The sequence below is a fragment of the Atractosteus spatula genome, chromosome 22, assembly GCF_055471065.1.
Source record: "Atractosteus spatula isolate fAtrSpa1 chromosome 22, fAtrSpa1.hap1, whole genome shotgun sequence".
NCBI classification, from domain to species: Eukaryota; Metazoa; Chordata; class Actinopteri; order Semionotiformes; family Lepisosteidae; genus Atractosteus; species Atractosteus spatula.
In genome coordinates, this window is record NC_142727.1 from 10,277,033 (window position 1) to 10,290,658 (window position 13,626).

General features: G+C 46.2%; 1 protein-coding gene across 4 annotated transcripts in view; it reads right to left on the minus strand.

Annotated features, from left to right (window-relative positions):
- Positions 1-13,626, minus strand: part of LOC148816777 (cell surface glycoprotein MUC18-like) — a 49,363-nt gene that overhangs the window by 12,773 nt on the left and 22,964 nt on the right. For all 4 annotated transcript variants that reach the window (XM_088939723.1, XM_088939724.1, XM_088939721.1 and 1 more), the window contains exon 2: positions 473-597. In XM_088939723.1, coding sequence (XP_088795849.1) covers positions 473-597 — 125 coding nt within the window. The remainder of the gene's footprint in view (positions 1-472; positions 598-13,626) is intronic.

The following is a 13,626-nucleotide window of genomic DNA, read 5'->3' on the forward strand; positions in this document are numbered from 1 at the left end:
TTAAGTCATCATGCCCTCCTTTGACAGCTTTGAGCCACCTGCCTGCCCCTGCTGTGTTGGCGCATGAGCACTTCGAAGTGCCGGAAAAGTCCCCTTTCACCCTTTCTCGTACTCAACTTGCCACCAGAACAACAGATTTCAAATGTGACAGGCCGAAAACACAGGAACACTTCATTTTGTAAGGGTTTCCACTTTTTAGGCCTCTTCTGGAGCCATTAAATGAATGAAAAACTTGACCAAAATAAATACCTTGCCGAGGCGACATCTTACCATGTTAAAAGATGGTGACCAATCTGGTCATATCAAATGGGTATTAAATCAGTCCGACTGCATTTGTCGGCAGGGACAGAAATGGAAAAGAACTGTAATCCCAAAAGAGGTGGAAGGAATCCCAGCGGCCCTTCTGGAATTCTTCCACGGGCAATTCCGGAATTAGTCATGGAAGCCTATGGAATCCTAGAGCATTACTCACCACAAACCACTGTACATGCACATCGCTGGGCATCTCGCTGAAGGTGGCTCTGCAGGGAATGTGTGCCGTATCTCCCTGGAACACTTCCACCTGGTCCTTCATGGTCACCATCACCAGTGCTGACACTGTGGACACAGGAGGACACAGACAAGCAGAAAGTCAGTTTTCGGGAGTTGGGGCAGCACTTTTAAAAGGGGTCAACAGGTCTGTTCATGCCACTTCACTGCTCAGCTAGGTGAGGCAACCTTGGCTGTCAAGGGATGGGTTCCTGTGGTTTTTCAAGGTACCTTTCAAATCATACCTGATAAAGACCTGGAAAGCTCAGATAATACGACTTATTGTCCACTTAATTCAATTCAATTAAAGTCTGAAATGGAATGAAAACCAGAAACACACTCAGCACTCCAGGAGTGGAGTTATCTACTCCTGAGCTAGATGTTGGCACACATGAAACAGCCAAGTCCAGGGTTTTGATCACAAAGGCATGGGAAAGTATTATAATATTCCAAAGCTCCAGAGACTGCGTATTCAGCATCCTGTACCCATGTGGCCACCACAACTGGGCTTTGCCTCTTCATCAGAAAGCGCAGCTGTAGGGTTGGTGCTTGCAGAGTTTCCTCTCTAAAACATCCCTATGAATGTCTCGGTATAACGAGCTGCACAAAAGAGGCCGAAGAAGATGTTATGTAAAGAATTCGGCAAACCCACCCTCTTGCACATTAGCAGAGGGCAAGGCCGTACATTCCAGTGTGTCACCCGCACATGGAAAGAAAGGCTTGATTTAGCGAGAGCATAATTATCTAGTGTTCACCCTCAGCATGTGGATGGGGCCTGTGTGTCCCTGGAGTGTTTCAGGAGTTTGCTGTAGGGGGACAAGAAGTCAGAATGAGGCTGCTGGGCCTGTGGTCTTATCTGACACTTGGCTGTTGCTTTCCAGAATTTATTTTCAGTCGAGAAATGCGTTCTCTCTGGTGCTGTTAAAAAAAAAGGTTCTGCTCTTAGGTCTAGCGTTTCCAAATAGCACATTTCTCTGCTAAACCGATGCTGGGCTGGTTCGAAGAAACGGTTTCAGAACAGTCTGTGTTTTTGTGCCCGAGGCAGGACACACACAACGGGAAAAACAGGGGCTCACTGAACAACCTGAAGAGTCTATTGTCTGGCAGCATCTACCAGCCCACTTTCAAACAATTCAGCTTTAGATCAGAAGCTAAAATAAGAAGCATTTGTTAAGGCAGACATCAGAGGGGCTTCAGTGAGGTAATGACAGATCACGTACAGGAAAAAGAAAGAGCCCTGATCTCCAAACAATTATTCTTGCCTTTTGTCCTCTGTTCATTTTAGGGAGGTAGGATCAGTTGCATATTTGTGTGAAAAGCATTACTTAGTGGTATAATTGTGTTTGTTTCTCTCTTTTCTGATTCTCTTACCTCATTTCCCAACTATGTTGGATGTTGTTCTTTTCCTTTATTTCAACATTATTTCCCAGCACTACAGAATGATGATGTTTTCTGTTTACCCACTTATACCACACCATCAGTCAAGCAGATTACCTATTGCTTAACTACAGTAAAAGAAAGTAAATGTTTGTCATGTACGTAGGGAAAGCAAAGTGAAGTTCCATAAAATGATTTAGATTTTGGTTTATTTTGTTTGCTGTTTATATAGAAAAACCCCCAACATGTGAAATCCTTGTCCCAGACAGAATAGTTGAAAGAAACAATTTCTTCACTGTCTGCTGATTCCAAGATGAGGAATGCAGCCACAGTGAGACTGCAGGCTCTGCAACACTTCCAGAAAGTCCCAGGTTTAAAAGCACCATTGCCATCTTGACCTGAGAAAAGGGTCAAAGGTCAAAGAGGTCAAAGGTCGGTTGGAGGAGAGGCTGAAACTGGAGGTGCTGCTCTGTGAGAGTGTGTTTGCACTGGAAGAGCTCTGCGGTGAGCTGAGCGAGGCTGCTATCATTACTGCATCTCACTTTTCATTAGCATTTATCTCACTGGTTCTTAATTGAGAATGAAAGGTTTCAAGCACTGCAGAAACTGGATAATTGCTAGAAATGAGATTTTCCAGCAATGATATTTCCTGTATATGAGTAATGGCAGGGCTCTGCTGACTCATTCTCAACAGCACAACAGTCCCTCTGCACCCAGGAACGAGGAGGAAGGTAAGAGTTAACCCTTAATACTCATGATAATTAAAACAAGAGGAAAAAAACAGTTTTTCTCCCAACATGTGCAGCTTTCTAGAGAAAAAACACTTTCTGTATAGTTCTCCCAAGCTGAATACATGACTGTTGGCACAGTGCTTCAAATCTCCTTGAGGTCACCAGCATAAGGAGCTGAATTCTGTTGTGTTAAAGGTGCTGTATCATCAGAGACAACACGTAATCTGAAAGGTGTTAAGGATGCTTTTAGGCTTTGATGTAAGTAGCTTTCTATGGACCAGGATTGGTCACGAAACCGCATTTTCTGGCTGCAAATGCAAATAAGCTTTAATTGCCTGAGACTGGGCTTATTTCGCACAGCAAATTAAAAACACTTTTCACTTATTTTCAGCCTCATTTCGTGCTGCCCCAGCACTTTTCTCAGGGCACCTCTTCATTGCCAATCCTTCCTCATGAGGGTGGTGACTCTCCCCTTACTCTCTCGCTCTCTCTCTCTGCTTTTCTCCCTGGGCCCCCGACAAAGCCGCTCAAACAGAATAAAAGTGGAATAAAGCCTTCCATTCACAGGACAGATACCCTCAGTGCCAAATACTCCAGCAGAGGGACTTTAAAAACACCCCCTCCACACACACAACTTCCCTTCCTCGGTGCCCCCTCCCCACTGCCCTCGACGGTTAGAGAAAGCCTTTTTCCTCCCCTCTTCAGCATCTCTGGCCGCCCCGGCCGGGTGAAAGGCAAGCTCTGTCGCACACTTTCTTTTCCTCCTCCTTTCGCTGCTTGTTACAAAAAAAAACCAGGCAGGGGCAGCCGAAAGGCTTTCCTTCTTTAATTGGAAACATCTGGAGCTCGTCTCATGGGCCTGGCGGGGGGACCGGCGGCGATTGGCCAGGTTATTAATGGCTCCGCACGCGGCCGGTACGGCAGCAGCCTGGATGTAAAGGGAGCTGGGGCCGGGAACAGGCGGATGGGTACAGAGAGGCTCCCCGCCTCGGCTCCGCTTTTCAGAGGCGCAGAGTGCTAACTGCGCACTTGGGGCCGGCGACGGGCCGCGCGGTCCGTTTTTTGAAGGCGAGCGTTTTTGTTCCCTTTTGCGGACGGCCGCGGGCATGCACCCCATTTCTGACTGGAAGGGCAGAGCCCAGGATTGTCAAGAGGGCAATCCAGGCCTGTTGCCATTCTGAGCCTTGACAACGCCTCGAGTCCCGAACGAGCCTGGCAACGCAGCCGACGTCTCTCGGACACTCGGGGCCCTGGATCCGGCCCTTGTTTTTCAACCCCTAAGTTAACTGTGCTGGGGGAGTGGGGGGTTCCCAGTTCCAACATCGAAAACAAAGTACCGAGATCCTTCTCCTCCTTGCCTCCAGAAATAATTCACTGTTTTCTTTTCTAACAAAAAATAGGTGTTGACTTGTCTGTGCTGTGGTAGGTAAAAACAACTCCAAGTCTTTCGAATGGCCCCCCGTCTACTAAAGGGCACACAATACCCCACACAGCCTGTCCACCCCCAACCCCCTTCTCTGTCACACCCTGCTGGAGCTATTCAACTACCCCCTGGCAGTTTTCACCCCCCTCTCCTCCCTATTATACCCCAAGTCATACAAATTCAAATCCAAAGAGCTTCATTGGCGCATCCGATGAGCTGCAGTGTTGCCAAAGCTGATACAATCAACACAACGTGTACAGACATTTACAGTACAAACGTGTTATCGGATACTTGCATACATCACACGAGAAACATTTCTGTGAGCCGGGCTCACTCTCTGCCCCTCACACTGCGACAGGAGATCACCTACTGGGCTGCAGCTCGATTGAGTTTCCTCCCCCAGTACGACTGGAAGCTGTTCTGATTCTGCCAGGTGTGGGATTAGATTTGTCATTTCAGGCAGGAATATCTAATTCCGGAGTATTTCGCACAGTGTAGCAGAAAGCGGGTCTCTGTCTTGCTTCTCCCCGCTGGCAGTGGGAGCACAGCCTGTCCACCCATTTTCTCCTGAGATATATTTTCGGGGCTCCCCTCCACTTCCCAGATTGGAGACGACAGGCTGTGCTTGGCCAAGCGTGACCCCTCTTCCTCTGCAGGCCCTTGCTTTTGTTCACACACCTGGGAGAGCTGAAGAGGGCCTCCCCACCTCTCCCTCACTGTATTCCAGGCCTCGTGCGTGTAGACACAGCTCTTCCCTGGAAACGTCCTGTCCCTAATTTCACCCACACATCAGCAGAGGGGAAAAGCACAGCCCTTCAACTCAGGAAATGCTTCACGGATAGTTTATCTGAAGTAAAGTTCAGCACAATTAATCTAAACGACCACAGGACTATCAAGATCTCTCTGGGATAATAATTTGATTAGGTCGGTGTCACCAAACATCAGGAGGCTTGAGTCACCCATTCTCTTGGTTCAGATTGAAAGGGAAAGAATACTTGGAAGCATGTAATCAGTGCACCCTGTTCTTTGTTTCGCATGACTGAGATTTCTCTTTAAGCATTTTACAGTGCCTGGCACCCACCAACCGAAACCACAACAAATCTCATACTTGTCAGGTGTGATTAACAGTTAAAGAAGTTTAAAGATGAAATGCAGACACACACATTCATCTCAGGGCCACACTGAACCTATCAGCAGGCTGACAAGCTTCATGACAGGAGCCTGAAGGTAGCCATTCCTTAATTCTATAACCTAAATAAGAAAGTTATCTGGTGAGGTGGATGTTTGATCAGTTCAAAGCTGTGTGAGAAAACAACTATTCGGTCCGCACAGAATGAGAATGCTATATCGAGGAGTGGTCAGTGCATTGCCTTACTGCGCACAAGGTGAAAATGTGCTGACCATTGAAAGCATTACTCTATGTACTCATTCAGGGCAAACTGGAAAAGCTGTTCGGTGCAAGCCATTCACTAACAGGCACGGATCACTTGTTCACTTGGGCACTTTCTCCGAAACTACACGGCAGAACATTTCTTCTCCGATATGCTTCTGTAAAGGGATAGATATATATAAGGGAATAACATGAAAAGACAATGATCTGAAAAGGTAACTTCTAGAATCAAAAGCTAGAGCTACCCAATTCTGAGAAATTATACACAACTATAAGATGTGGAGCCAGCAGTCAATAAACACAATAGCTGCCTTGCAATCAAAGTATCTTCCAACCACTTTCTAACCAAATACTGTATATCCAGTACAGGGTTGCAGGGGAGCCAAAGCCTATCCCAGCAAGCAACAGGCGAAGACCAGCCCAGCACAGAACACACACAGACACAAACACTCACACCATGGCCAGTTTTGCCAGAAGCCAGTTACCCCACCGGTACGTCTTTGGACTGGAGCGCCCAGAGGAAACCCATGCAAAATTTGGGGAAGAATGTACAAACCCCACCACACAGATAGCACCCCAGGAATTGAGCCCAGAGCCCCAACTGTGCAAGACAGCAATGCCAACGAATGTGCTACCATGCCAACCTGTCTTTGAATCCTTCAAATCCTAATCTTTGTTCCCAGAGAGGGTTAATTAAGGATCCAGCTGCAGCTACAGGCTAGAGTGAGACTGTGTGTGTGGGGGGGAGAGGGTGTGCCCTGGCGCAGGAAAAGAGTGAGCTGCAGTATTACCCCCGACTGACGATTCCCTCTGTAAGTATGCAGGCAGACTTTACAGTTCCCTTTGTGTTCTATCACACTACTTAATTACTCTGTTTTGTTGTGCTTAAGATCCACTTTACCCTGCTTATTTGTATAGTTACCATTAATAAGGCTTCTAATGACAGGAGCCTCGTTTCCAAAGCACCTTGCCCATTTGGAAGTCAGTCGCTAATTGACCTGACGACCTCATCCAGCTGTTTCATGAAAGAAGTCAGGATATGGGCTGCAGCAACGTGTTTTGGTAGCTTGTTCCAGGCCGCCACCGCCCTCTGTGAAGTTCTTAAAGGGTTTGTAAAGACGTGCCGCTGGTTTTTATCTGAAATGCTCTTCCATGTAGTTTCCGTTTGCATCTCCCTGTTGATTCTTTGTACTAAGCGTGCTCTACTGGACTTCCCGGTGGTTTCATCAAGGTTTAGCACAGTAAAATGTTTATGAGGCAGGCATCTCTGCTCCTCTGATAGCTGTAAAAGAAGGAGCAGGTGTTTCTATGTTTTTGGCTCAGGCAACTGACAGCACCCCCACCCCCCTTTATCCGCCCTGCCTGGATATAATTACCTCCCAACTTCAACTCCCTCTGGATCCCATGATCAGAGGGCTCTGCTAAGCTTCTGCAGAATCTGTAGAATGTCCTTCCCCACATTTTCTTTTATGGAAGACGACATCACCCCCGTAGTGGGGAAAATCGTCCCATCAGAAAATGCTGCAGAAATATTTCTTATTCACGCAAGACATCTTATCATGGTAATCTTCCTTCTCCATTCCCAAAAAACCTCCAAGACAGAGATTATGCCTCTGGGTATGAATCGACGCCGGGTTCTGCCTAAGTGAGTGGAATCTGGTGAGCTCCAGGTTTCAGATCTCTGTTGACGTCTCCAGAGAAAGACTATTCACAAGATTCTGCCATGTCCAGGCGGCAGAGTTAAGGGCACTCTTGCAGGGTCACTCAAGAATGAGTGCCCTCTACTGTCACTGCCCTGTCTGCTCATCCCACTGCTAGTGGCAAAATTGAAAGTCATAGTTTACCTTGCTCTCTTCCAGGGGTTAAATTGGGATTTTCAGGAAACCTAATAGGGTTATTAGATCTTCAAATACCGTAGCCTACAAGATTATTAGATCTTCAGATACTTTAGCCTACAAGATCTACAAGAGCCTACAAGATTATTAGATCTTCAGATACCTTAGCCTAAGCATGGTTGTTTCTTGTAGTAATTCTTTACCTGTAATCATATAGCATTGAAGAGGTTAAAGTAGCTGCGTCTGCATGTGTTGGCTGCAAAGGAACAGGTAAGGTTCATTCCAAGCTGAAAAGCAAAAGGAGAAATGCAACACGTTGGCTGTTGAGCCTTCTTCGGGTGTGACCTGTGAACAACAGGAGCTCAGTTTCTGATGTCCTCAAGGGGCTGAAAAGCCTAGACCCAAGTGAGTGAAGGCAGCCAAAGGCAAGAGGGCTCAGCAGCTACAACATTGTGTTTCGCTGTTCGGCTTTTCAGTGCGGAATTCACCTTTACTTGTTCCATCATATCGCAGTAACTGTTGGTTTCGCCCAGGAAACTGAAATGCCAACTTTTTCTTAAATGTCCTTTCCCACCAAAGAAGGAGGAAACTCCTTTCAGGCCCCAGCTCCAGATGAAGATGCAGTGCCTTCCTCTGATTTTGTAGACGTTAACGCTTACTTATTTACGAGAACAATGGAGCTTGGTTTCGGATGTCCTCAAGCTGCGGCAAAGAATAAGCTCAAGTGGGCGAAGGAGAGCCAAAGGAAGCACACAGGTGAGCCGTAGCATGGACAAGACAGAGAAACAGGCCAAAGCTATGGACACTAGGCACCCAGTACATAGTACAGTACACTCCAGGGCCTGGTATCTATTGGAAATCCCGCTTCAAAGTGCTAGGGAGGGCAAGCCCCCCTGCACCAGCCAGACTTGCAAAGCCTCGTGTTAGAAAGTTTGGAGATCTGAACTTGACCCCAGTGACCTGCCGGGCTTTAACGGATTTGGGGCACAAATCCCCAGTTCACGGGCGATGTCTTCTCTGGCACCAAGGGAGTCCCGTCTCCGGGAGAGCGGGGCGAGGAAATGGCTTTTCCGCTCAAACGCCCGGCACCAAAGGCGTGCAAATCCTTCAAAGAGCTCCGCTCGCCGACAACGTGAACGAGAGGTGCGACTGCCCTCGACAAGCGGGGAGCCGGCCGAAACGACTGCACGGACACACCGGAAGACGACCGGGAACGCTCCTGCTACTCCTCTGGCATTTTTCCCATTTCCCTCGTGGAGCCTCACTGTGGTAGGTTTGAGTGTCTTTGTCACCATTTTACAGTTACATTACCACATTCATACAGTGCATTTGCTCTGCTTTCTGTTGTTTTACTGTGATTTTACTATAATCTTCTTGAGCTTTAATGCACTTTACCCTACTTTTATCATGCTATACCATAGTAAACTTTCTTTCTAGGGTTTTTACCCTGTAGATTATTGCCGCTCCTTCTAACGGACACTCATTAGACCCCTTAATTAGATTATGTTTGTCTCTTTCTGCTATTACAGAGACCCACAATTGAAATGTTCGTTCACACCATGTGATGGAATAAGGACACTATTTAAGAATAAAACAGTTGCTTTTAGAACAATGAATCAACAGCAGGATTGACCTCATCCCTTTTCGCAGAAAAAATACAACATAGAAATTGTTCAGGCAGGAAAACAAATTGAAAAGGTTTACTGTTTTTCTGGTTGCTGTAGGTTATGCCACACAAAAACATGTTTACGCTAGTAGTTTTTCAAGGAGAAAGTGTGTGTGTGCTCTGTAACACCAGCTGTCATGTGGTGTTCCTGTGATTGCAGAGTTTCAGAGGTTAAATATACTGTGCACCATTCTGAAGTGTGAATTGAATTATAGTCTCTTTTAGTGCAAAACAGCTCTTTCTGTTTGAAAGATGGGACAACAAATTTGGTAAACACTCCCGACATCGACCAGATTGTGTTTCACAATTGTCTTGAACGATACTATAAGACAACAGTAAGTTGCTTATTTTAAGCTTTTCTTTGATTGAACAGACTCTGAAGGGAATGTCAAGCCTGCCATCGAACGAGAGATCCGCAGTTCTCAGTCAGGCTGGTGGGCTGCTGGTGCAGATGGTTGTTAGTATTGGGCCTAATAGAAGTTCTTTGCTTGACAGCAAGGCCTTGAATTATTGCTGCAGAAGTCAAACATAGCAACCGGGAGTCACTGTGTTGGATTCGTGAGTCAGCCCATACCTCTTCAAGCACAAACAGAATCATTTTTCATACAATGGGAAAACGCACGGGCTGAAGTTTACAAAAGTGGAATAAACACCCTTGAAGTTCATTCAGGAGGGCTCGTGTGTTTTCCTTGGACTCTCGATTCTGGCGCTGCGAAATAAGCTGATTTTTTTTGCTCCTGCTGTTTCATTACAAAAAATGGAAAAGATACCAGAGACGATTCTGCTACAGACGTGAAATAGCCCCTCAGGAGAAATGGGGGGAGGGAAACACGACAGGGATAAGATCTAGGGTGAATGTCAGACCCCCAAAATGAAAAGTTCGAGATGAAACCCTTCGTAATAACACAGAAGGGAGATACATTTGACCTTAATAGGAAAAAGGTCACAAGACGAAAAAAGCCTGTCTATCAGACATTTACTTGTGTAATTACTAGACTATAAATAGTACCCCTGCTTAACGTCAGCTCTCATGACAAGGCTGCTTGCTGGAACAAAAGCTTGCCTTGTCTGAAGACTGCGATTGCCAGAGAACAACCCCACAGGGGCTGAGCAAGAGAACAGAAAGTGGGGGAGGCCGGGGCGCCAGGTGGGGAAGATTTGACGACATGAGGAATTCTAAGGGCGCTGCTGCTGCTGTTTGCCCATTTTGTTTTCTGGGGACACAGAGAACTCACAGACGGGGACACATGTTCAGGAAGCAGGGTGGAAAAGGTCAGAGACAACTGCTCAGGCCCGGAAAATCAGACGCATCCACACCCCAGGACGCCTGATGATTTATACAGCTGCTCTGCGAGAGATTTACCACGCCCTCTCACACCTTAGAGTTATTTCAAAGGGTCAGATGCGCTTGTGAATAAGCTCTACCTTCTGTTTAAAAGGCTGCTTGCTTTTTTAAAAATTTTTGGAAAACGATTCTAAGCCAAAAGTGACTGCTATCCATCAAAACCTCTGCAGTTCTAGCAGTTGTAACAAAGCAGCACAAAAATAAAAGAGCTGGACCTACTGCTCTAGGCACAGTGGGTGAGATTTGATCTCTACAATGAGTGGCAGAGACAAGGGGATTGAACTTCCCAAGCACAGGCACCTCTTGGAAATCCAAATATTTAACTAGCCAATTTAGAATCCCAATTTAAATCTTGATTCAGTGCACCATCTATATTTAAATACAGTGCATGTCTGCTGGGTTGTTTAATTATTGATTAGAATAAGGAAAACCAACATATCTGAAGTCTGCCTTTAATCATATTATTAATAGAGTGTCTGCTAGCAGAACACTCCCGTCAAAGACACTGAGCCTCAGTAATTACACACAGACATGCAGACACTTCTGTGCCACTGTATATTTAGGATATGCAGCTTGGCGCAAGATTTTCCTATCCTAAAACCCCATGACGCCCCCTCAAAGAGAATAACGGAGCAAACGCAGGTGTGTCCTCTCACGCTAACAAGCAGGGCCCTGGTGTTAACTGCGGCCGCGCACTAACGCAGCTCGAAATCTGTCGGCCCTTCAACGTTTCATTTAATTGGATCGACAGGGGCCTGAACGGGCCACTTCAGTGGAGCCTGGCCTGCGCGCTAATGAAGAGCGCTCCTTTCAACTTTACACAATCAGTGAAATCAGTTGGCGACTCAGCTGGAAGCGGACAGAGAATGAATTCTGCTTCAAGAGCAATGGCCAGAGGGAAAAGTGTGTTCAGGCTCCTCTTTTATCAGCCCAGGCGCTGTGCTGGGAGCTGGCCAGGGCCTATCAGTATTCACTACACAGCTGGAAGTGGGGCAACATCTGGTAAAAGTTGCCTTTTAATGTGGAGTAAAACACCAGTGAGATGCCTTTAGTCACATGCCTTATATTTTCCAGTATTAATATTTTATTCTGGTGTTCCGTAGTAGGAATGACAATTTTGTGATGGAAAAAGGGCAAGAGACTTCCCTTGTACCTCAAGAAACAGCCGAAGGAGACTGACTGTGACTGCAATGTGGCCTTGCAATGACAGTGCCATGTAATTGCTTAGTTTCATTCCCTGCTCCCTCTCCTGACCACTGTAGCGTTGTGCGCTTCGAAAATCGAAGAGATGGCAGATTCTCATAAGCTCAGTCAGAGTCAGTGCAATGAGGCGAGAATCAACACAGGAATTCTCCCTGTACGGTGTATCCCTGTGTCTCCCTGCTCTGTTCACATACCTTACAGGACTGCAGGCTTCCAAAACCTGGAATATACACCTCAGTCAAGTGTACTTCCAAGCTGCTAGTCAAGACTATTCTCTTCAACTAATTTTAAGTCCTTGCACTTCTCTGGGTCCCTGAGCACTATGCATACAGGGAGGCCTCACACAGTGTCTCTACACAACAATTCGGTGGGGAGAACTGAGATAGGGCCGCAAGTGAACTACGGGGGAACATTTAGATAGTCCAGGTTGTACAAGTCCAGAATGAGATTTAGCCAGGAAGAAAGTAGAATATTGGCCCATTTTCCTGCAACTTATCTACAAAATGATGTACATAGTTATCATACATCCAAAACCTGGATTGTAGCTGCTGTTAAATTTCAGTTTTTCAAATTTCCACAGAAATGTCAAATTTCCACAGAAATCTTGGATCTAAGGTCGAATTCCCATTTTACAGTCCTATAAACACTAACAAATTATTCTAATTTTAACAGACACTATTGGAACTGCAAAACCAGCTTGTAATTTATTATGAACTCATTAAGGCTATGTGAAATTCCCTTCCCCATATTTTCAAACTGCTTCTTGGCCTTGCGCGGACATGGCATTCGGCTCTGTGAAACTACAAGCATGCCGGGTTAATCCTTAGGATCCTGAGGTCATATGGCCAAGGCTTATCACTAACACCCCCGTCATAGTAACCCAAGACTGGCCTGAGCTTCTGAAATAACGGAGAGGACAGCTGGGGGGGCCTGGCAAGGCCATTTGTCAGGTGATTTGCGATCCGAGGTGCTTGACAGTGACCTCAGCGGGGAACACACAGGAGGCAGACTAACCCCTTCTCCAATTCCACAGGTGTGGGGTTTTTTTGTTTTGTTCTCTGGTGGCAGCACCTGTCTCCAATACCTCACGCCTGCCGGATGCTGGCTCTGTTTACAAAACTCTCAGTCGTGGAATTGTCGCCACTCCAGGAATTCCGAGGTCACTGCAGACAGACCTTTCCCTTGCTTGTGGCACAGGAGGTTCACTGATCGAGTTCAGGACACTTCCCAAGTGTCCAGCTCGTCCAGGCTAGGCATTGACCTGATGATTTTTTTCGATGTAGTTTGATGCTGCAATTTAATTGATAGCTCAACTGATCCTACCCTGGATTTCTTTTGTTCTGTATTCTGCAAGCTGTGCAATACGAGGTTTTACTAACTATTGAGCCATGACGACTCAGATTCTCATATAATTGTGCAAAATAATTCCCCATCTATGAGCTGGCTTCATCACTCTGTTCTCTTCCCCACTGATAGCTGGTGTGTGGTGAGCGTAATATGGCTGCCGTCGTATCCTCCAGGTTGGGCTGCACACTGGTGGTGGTAGTGGGATCCCCCTTACCTGTAAAGTGCTTTGAGTGGAGTGTCCAGAAAAGTGCTATATAAGTGCAAGGAATTCTTATTCTTATTCCTAGCCCTAGTCTTATTCAAACAATAACCACAATCCCACAGGTTTAATGGGTCACTCTTCGATCGGCTCTTCGTAAAGTCTTGGGATAATTTATGACCCCTTAAATAGCTGACTTGCTCAAGTCGTTAAGTTGCAATACCCTGTAGGTCTCGAGAGCCACAGCTGGCTATTCCTGATGTCACTGAACCTGAATACTGTCTCAGTTGTGAATAAATTGATGCGAACCCACATGTGTTCCACATCTTACAGAACTGACGAGTTAAGGGTGAGCTGTAAGACCTGCTACACTGTGACTCTCCAGGACGAGAGCTGGCCACCCCTGCTATACACAATTTATGCAGCTGTTCAGAATTTCTCACCCCTGTTCACCTATGTTGTTGGAACTTTAGTGATTTCGGTCTAAGAAAATACATTTAAAGGCTGTTGTGTTTTCTTTGGTAACTGAAAGGTCTGCATACTGTATTATCATAATTCTGCACTATTCTGTAGTGTTACAGA